The sequence below is a fragment of the Panicum virgatum genome, chromosome 8K (assembly GCF_016808335.1).
Source record: "Panicum virgatum strain AP13 chromosome 8K, P.virgatum_v5, whole genome shotgun sequence".
NCBI lineage: Eukaryota > Viridiplantae > Streptophyta > Magnoliopsida > Poales > Poaceae > Panicum > Panicum virgatum.
This window is the reverse complement of record NC_053143.1, coordinates 18,070,333-18,077,379: the sequence shown is the minus strand read 5'-3', so window position 1 is coordinate 18,077,379 and position 7,047 is coordinate 18,070,333. Positions and strand designations below refer to the sequence as shown.

At 46.6% G+C, this 7,047-nt stretch overlaps 1 protein-coding gene across 1 annotated transcript; it reads left to right on the top strand.

Annotated features, from left to right (window-relative positions):
• Positions 1-1,491: 1,491 nt before the first annotated feature.
• LOC120644113 (4-coumarate--CoA ligase-like 7) lies at positions 1,492-5,347 on the top strand. The gene is made up of 5 exons (XM_039920676.1): positions 1,492-2,594; positions 4,155-4,341; positions 4,430-4,575; positions 4,679-4,746; positions 4,921-5,347. Exons 1-5 carry the CDS (start codon positions 1,563-1,565, stop codon positions 5,147-5,149), a joined length of 1,662 nt encoding a protein of 553 aa, XP_039776610.1. The 5' UTR covers positions 1,492-1,562; the 3' UTR covers positions 5,150-5,347.
• The last annotated feature ends 1,700 nt before the right edge of the window (positions 5,348-7,047 follow it).

Below are 7,047 nucleotides of genomic sequence, written 5' to 3'. Positions count from 1 at the left end.
GAATTTACACTGTTTGATTTTATAAAGATCTAACGGCTTAAACTAATCTAAAGTGTTCATACCGAGTATGACTAATAAATATATAAATTTGAAATTAAAAAAATAATACGGCCAAAGATTCCATGCCAAATACTGTTAGTAAGTAACTAAGTTTGGAATTAGAATAACAGAAAAATTAGCAATTCACCTGAGAGTCTATATCAAATACAATTAATAAATAGCTAAACTTAGTTTAATAAAAGTAATGAATTTAGAACTTGTCAAAAAAATATAATTAGTAAATAGCTAAATTTGAAACTAAATCTTAACAAAATTAGTTGTTGACCAAAGAGTCCTTATCAAATATGATTAGTAAATAAATAAATTAAAGAATTATAAAATAGAAAAAATAGTAGTTGTTTTGTATAGACATTAAGAAGCAAATTAGAAAGGAAAATAACTTTCAGTAAAATTCCACAAAATATGTAAAGTATTAGGGTCCGTATGTTGGCTTCTCCAGCTATTTTTTTAATGTAAACTTACACTAAATACGTTAAAATAAATCAGGCTCACCCAAGAAGCCCAATCGAAATCATTCAATGACTTGCAATATAAAGGAGAAAAAAATAGCTTCATTGGCTTCTCCTTCCTCCTTTTAAGTTCTAGTGTTCCTAGAATTACCACACTGCCACTAAGAAGTTGCTTTGACAAAAAATTAATAAATTTTTTTGGCTCCATCAAAAATATGATTTCACCATTGAAGTTAAGACTAAAGCAATTTTTAGAAGGAGATGAGGTCCAAAAGAGATCATTAGTGTGAAATTTAGAGACTATGCTCACAACTATGAAAAAAATATTAGAATAATGATGGAGAAGCATAGTTGAATAGAACTAACTTTTAGGGAACAACTATGAGCAAGAGAAAATAGAGAAAAATGATGACGGAGCATCCGAGCATGGTAAGAATAAAGGATAGGATTGTACCTTAGCAATAGTAAATCGTAATATGTGATGGGAAAGATACAGCGGTTGTATGGCAATATAGATGTATGCATGTGTAAAATTTTACAATTGTAGGTAGTAGAATAAAAACTAGCTAGCTATGATATTTGCGTGGGACACCTTGCTAGTTATGAAACCATTCATGATGTTATTCACCGTATTCACAGGAGTGCAGAAAACTTCACTTACCTGCACTCTACTCGCTGTTTATAAAAATCACAGCTGCTCAGCTTATTAAAAAATCCATAACTAGCAAAATAAGTCACTTTTATTATTTTTTGACTTAAAAATAAGTGATTTATTTGGAATAAGTCCAGCGCAACGAGAGCCGAGCCATTTTGAGCTCGTCTTCCAGCCCTGGACACCTCACCTACCACAACTCTGGGTCACTGGCTGCCGGCTTGTACTCTTGTACCGTAGCCTGCGCCACTGACCAAATTCTGCGCCTCAAAAACTGCGCGGTGCCACACCGGCCGTTTCTATAAAAGCCGAAGAAGCCACCCAACAAAATCACCAACCGAGGGGGTCCGAACTGTGGCCCCGTCCTCCGCTCAGTCACGAGTGCTGCCAAGAGGAAATAAATGGCCACTGATCCGGCGGCCGCGGCCACCGCCGCCGGCGGCATGGACGACCGCAGCGGCTACTGCGAGGCGACCAAGACGTTCCGCAGCCTGCGGCCGCCGGTGCCGTTGCCGCCGCAGGACGCCCCGCTCTCGTTCCCGGCGTTCGCGTTCTCGCTCCTGCCGTCCCCGCCCCCCGCGCGCCCGGCCCTCCTCGACGCCGCCACCGGCGAGGCCGTGCCGTTCCCGGCGTTCTGGTCCCGGGTGCGCGCGCTAGCGGGGGCCCTGCGCTCGCAGCTCGGGCTCCGCGGCGGCGACGTCGCCTTCGTGCTCGCGCCGGCGCGGCTGGACGTCCCGGTCCTCTACTTCGCGCTGCTCTCGTTCGGCGCCGTCGTGTCGCCCGCCAACCCAGCGCTCACCGCCGCCGAGGCCGCCCGCCTCGTCGCGCTGTCCGGGGCGTCCGTCGCCTTCGCGGTGTCGTCGACCGCCGCCAAGCTGCCGGCTGGTCTCCCAACCGTCCTCCTCGATTCCGATCAATTCCGTTCCTTCCTGCGCAGCGACGGCGGCGGCGAGGGCCTGGCGGCTGAAACAGTGGCGGTGCGCCAATCGGCGACGGCCGCGATCCAGTTCTCGTCGGGCACGACCGGGCGGGTGAAGGCGGCGGCGCTGTCGCACCGGAACTTCATCGCCATGGCGGCGGGGTCTCACGCTCTGTCCCCAAAGCCGAGGCATGGCTGCAACGACAGGATGCTCCTGAGCGCGCCCATGTTCCACTCCCTGGGGTTCTACTTCGCGCTCAAGGCCGTGGCGCTGGGGCAGACGACGGTGCTGGTGACGGACCCGGTGGCGCGGCGCGGCGTGAGAGGGGTGGTGGAGGCGGCGGAGAGGTGGGCGGTCACCGAGATGACGGCGTCGCCGCCGGTGGTGATGGCCATGGCGAAGGAGCCGCGCGTCCTGGAGGCCCTGGAGCGGGTGGTATGCGGCGGCGCGCCGCTGCCGACAACGGCAGCCGAGAGGTTCCGGCGACGGTTCGCCAACGCGGATCTCTGCATGGTAAGTTTTTGCCATGTCTCTTTCCTTATTGCTTTCCCTTTTCCTTCAAATCATATCAAAAGGAAAACGTAAAGCCAACTCCTGGTGCCCCGTTAAAACGTTGGACTTGTCGTTTTTTGGAATGAGAACTTTATGAACCCATCTCTGGTCACCGCGGTTGGCATGAGCTACCTACTCGAGCTAAGCTGATTTTTTCGGCCAGTCAGCAGCATTAAATGTGTTTTGCATGCCAGTTGTATGTTTTCACGTGTCTTTTTTTTTAGAAAAAGGTTCGACCCGGCTTTTATAGAAAGCATATGAGTTTTTACAAAAGTTTCTGGGGAAACCAGATTACAACTGAGGAACACAGGCGCGGCGGCCAAACAACAGTAGCAAAAAGACTAGAAAAAGAAATGAGAACGAACTGCTAGCACATAGTTATAGGAAGCTATCTTCAGGTGGTTGGTCTTTTAGTTTCTCCAGAAAATCCTCCATCCATCTGTGCGTTCTTGACTCCATCTCCCCTAGCTTCAGCTTGTCTTCATCCCGCAAGCGAATTTTCCACCTCTGTAAAAACATATTAATCCTGAGCATGATATCACAAGGATTACGTGGAATTTTGTTCTCTATTGCACGTTTGTTTCTCACTGTCCACAGCCCCCACATAACTGTCGCGAGAAGGAAAAATTTTAAGTTGTACATCGGACACTCTATGGGGATCCAATTATCAAGGAAATCTTGGAGGCACCTAGGGGCACGCTCCCACCCCAGGGCTTCCACAAAGCAAACCCAGATGAACTTCACGTGTCCTTTCGAATAGGATAGCAGAAATTATGCAAGGGTTTGTCCGCTCCTTTGCCTATGTGATAGGAGGTGTGCCCCTTTGGATTCATGGATTAAGTTGGGCCGATCAGGATAGTTCTGTTTAGAGATTAAATTGGACTTTTTCATAGTTCATGGATAAAATTGAGCCGAGCCTCATAGTTCAAAGATGATATTTTGCCAAACCATTAACTCTTTGGAAAGAAGCCTAGTCGACCACCCGGTGGTCCAGACCAGGATCGAGCCAGGGGTATTATGCCGCCGCGTTGAATTCAAACGACATGTTTTTAACGAAAATTGACGGCAAACATCGATGTGGCAACGGAGAGGCCGCTTCACTACGCGGAGGTGCCACGTCAAAGGGAACAGGCCGCTGCCACGTCGACGTCGAGGTGGTTTGGTTGGTGTGTCCCCGGTCGCGCCGGCCGGCTCTGGTAGCGGCCGGCTTGGTCACGGGCGCGTCGACCAGCGCCGCCCGCGCGCTGCAAGTCGAGGAGAAGATTTGGATTGACCGCGCGCTGCTCAATCATTGACAAGCGTAGTGCGAATAAACAACCGATTCTGCAAACCCTTGCCTTGGTCTCACAAAAAATTTTCTTTTTTTCTCTCGATGCGCATCTTATTTCCTTAACGGTATACACACACATCAAGCAGCTGGATTCCAAAGTCCAAGGAATCTTTGCCTTCTGCATATCTTCCAGCACAAAACCAGAGATGCTGTCATGCAGTTTTCCTCTCGAACTGAATCATGAACTTCAGGGTTATGGGTCAACTGAGGCTGGTGGGATATCACTGATGATCGGCCGGGAAGAGTGCAGCCGCATCGGCTCCGCCGGCCGTGTCTCGGAGAACGTGAAGGTGAAGATCGTGGACCACGCAACCGGCGAGCCCCTGTCCGTGGGGCAGAAAGGGGAACTATTGGTGAGAGGGCCTGCCGTCATGACAGGTAATGACCAGAGTCGAATACCTGCACTGTTGTTCATGTTAACTGTAAGACCAGATTTTGGCAACGTTTACGAGCTGAACCTTTGCAGGATACGTTGGAGACGATGAGGCGAACGCCGGCACTTTCGACTCTGAAGGCTGGCTTAAGACAGGGGATCTTGGCTACATCGATCAGGACGGGTTCCTGTTCGTGGTGGATAGGCTCAAGGAGCTCATCAAGTACAAGGGCTATCAGGTTTGGGGTCTGGTGGTTACCATTAGTATTCAGATTTCAGAACAAATGCCAAGATAGAGTATTCAGAGGCTGATGATTTGCCCCGGTGTGTTGAACACTGCAGGTTCCACCTGCGGAGCTGGAGCTCGTCCTGCAAACGTTGCCAGAAGTTGTCGATGCAGCAGTCATGCCGTGAGTCCACTAACTGCTTCTCTGATCTACGAACCATACAATTGCAGTTGCAGATACTCTAAATCAATCTTGTCTTCATCTTTTTGACCTTTTCTGTGCCATGTGTGCTCTGACTGCTCAGTTGTCATCTGCAGAGTTCTTGCCAGGAATGATATGGTTTCACTGCATTTGCAGGTATCCGCATGAGGAGGCAGGACAGATACCGATAGCGCTTGTGGTGAGGCAACCAGGAAGCAATGTCACCGAGGCGCAGATCATGGACCATGTTGCGAAGCGGGTAGCCCCGTATAAGAAGATCCGCAAGGTTCTGTTTGTCGACTCCATACCAAAATCTCCAGCTGGAAAGATACTGAGAAGGCAGTTGGCGAACTATGTGCAGTTTAACGCTGTCTCTAGGTTGTGAACTTTTTTTACCTGTGCATGCATGTACGGGAGACACAGAACTACAGAAGCGGTAAAACATTGCATGTAAAGATAAATTAGTGCGACTAAAAGAATTCATGGTGCAGCAAAATTGTATCCACACTAGGCCGTTTGATTTCTTTACCTCAAGTTTGACCACCTATCTTATTCAAAAATTTATATAAAATTTCACTTTTTTGACTTACTTTATAAATACAATTCATTCAAGAATGACTTAAATTTGACTATATTTGTATAATTTTTTTTGAATAAAGTAAGTAGTGAAACTTGTTAAAAAAGTTAGATGAGTTATAATTTAGAATGAAGGAGAGTACTTGACAACCTAGAAGACCACCACACACCCCGCGCCACCACGCGCCGAAGGAAAAGGAGAGGGAGCCGCCGAGCGTGGAGATCCTTGAAGACCAGCGGCGGTACTTGGGCGCGTGGAAGAGGAACCCGGTGGGGAGCGTTGTAGATACCTCACGCAATCCTACTGACGTGCCGCCGCTAGCTGTTCTATCGACAATCAAGCCACCAACTTTCTCCGTGCCAGGATTTGATTTTTTTTGTGTGATTAAGGCCCTGTTTATTTTTGCTTAGTTTATAATTGAAGCGTGGCCGAGAGAAGCGAAGATTTTCTCACTTCTCGATTCTCGCTTCTCGTAGTTCAAATTTCTGAATTAGATTACCGCAGGAGCTAAAATAAGTGAGGCATTTGGTGGGATTATCACTTATTTCCACCGATAAGCCGATTATAGTCGGAAACAAACATGGGCTAAGTTGTGGCCTGATTTAGTGTTTCCATCGATTTGGTATTTGCTTGGATTTGATTTGGGCCTGTTTGATCTCGTGGTTTATTACCCTCCCGGTGTTTAGTTCTCTCCTCAAAAATTTTATGCCTCGTAACATCAAAGAGAATCTTACTATTTAGAAGTATTAAATATAATCTATTCATAAAATTTTTTACACAGATGAGTTGTAAATCGCGAGATGAATCTAATGAGTCTACTTAATTCATGATTTATAATAGTGATTTAATACAGTAACTATCCATTAATTATAAATTAAATAGGCTCATTAAATTCATCTCGCGATTTACAACCCATCCGTGCAAAATATTTTGTAAACAGATTTTATTTAATGCTCTTAAATAGCAATATTCTCTTTCAAAAAATTGTAGGAGAGGAACTAAACACACCCACTCAATCGTGGTTAATTTGGTTATTATGTGTCGTCCTGTTCATGAGCTCTGGGGAGTTGTTTCAGTTATAGCTTGAGCTCGCGAGCTGAACCAGGCAGCTCGAGCTCGTGAACGAGCCAAGCCGAGCTCAACATTTAGCATGTCAAAATAGCGAGCTGAACCGAGCTAGCTCGATAAGCCAGCTCGTTATCCAGCCCTAGTAATCAGGTGCTAATAAAGTTTGACCAATTAAAATTATTTATTGCAGTAAGCCAATCAGCCTTTCCTTGATTTTGGCCTTCATATCATATAATGTCAACACTTGTTAAGTACCAACCATAAATATACTCACACTTGTTATAATTGCTCCTCAGAATTGAAAGTTGACATTGCGATCTCTTCACTACTGGAAAATGAGCCAAAGGTCCAGGCCAAAGGTACCAGATGATGTTGTCTCGGATCAATACCGGCTGGAATAGCAATGTGTACCTTTGGCTTGGACCAAGTGCAGGGAGGGCAATTGATACCGGGTCATGGCACGACCCGGTGCCAATACTGCAGCATAGGCACCGGGTAGTATCATGAACCGGTACCAAATTCCCTTGGCGGCATAGGCATCAGTTGGTGGCACTGTTGACGGCGCTTAAGTATCAATTTTATGTCGTCAATTTCTACATAAACACATAAAATATAAATATCAACATAGTGGTAGGAGT

Excerpts from the sequence above, each read along its gene's own strand:
- LOC120644113 (XM_039920676.1), top strand. The coding sequence starts at position 1,563 with ATGGCCACTGATCCGGCGGCCGCGGCCACCGCCGCCGGCGGCATGGAC. Across the intron at positions 4,342-4,429 it reads AGGGCCTGCCGTCATGACAG|GATACGTTGGAGACGATGAG; the intron begins GTAATGACCAGA and ends GAACCTTTGCAG. Across the intron at positions 4,576-4,678 it reads TCAAGTACAAGGGCTATCAG|GTTCCACCTGCGGAGCTGGA; the intron begins GTTTGGGGTCTG and ends TGAACACTGCAG.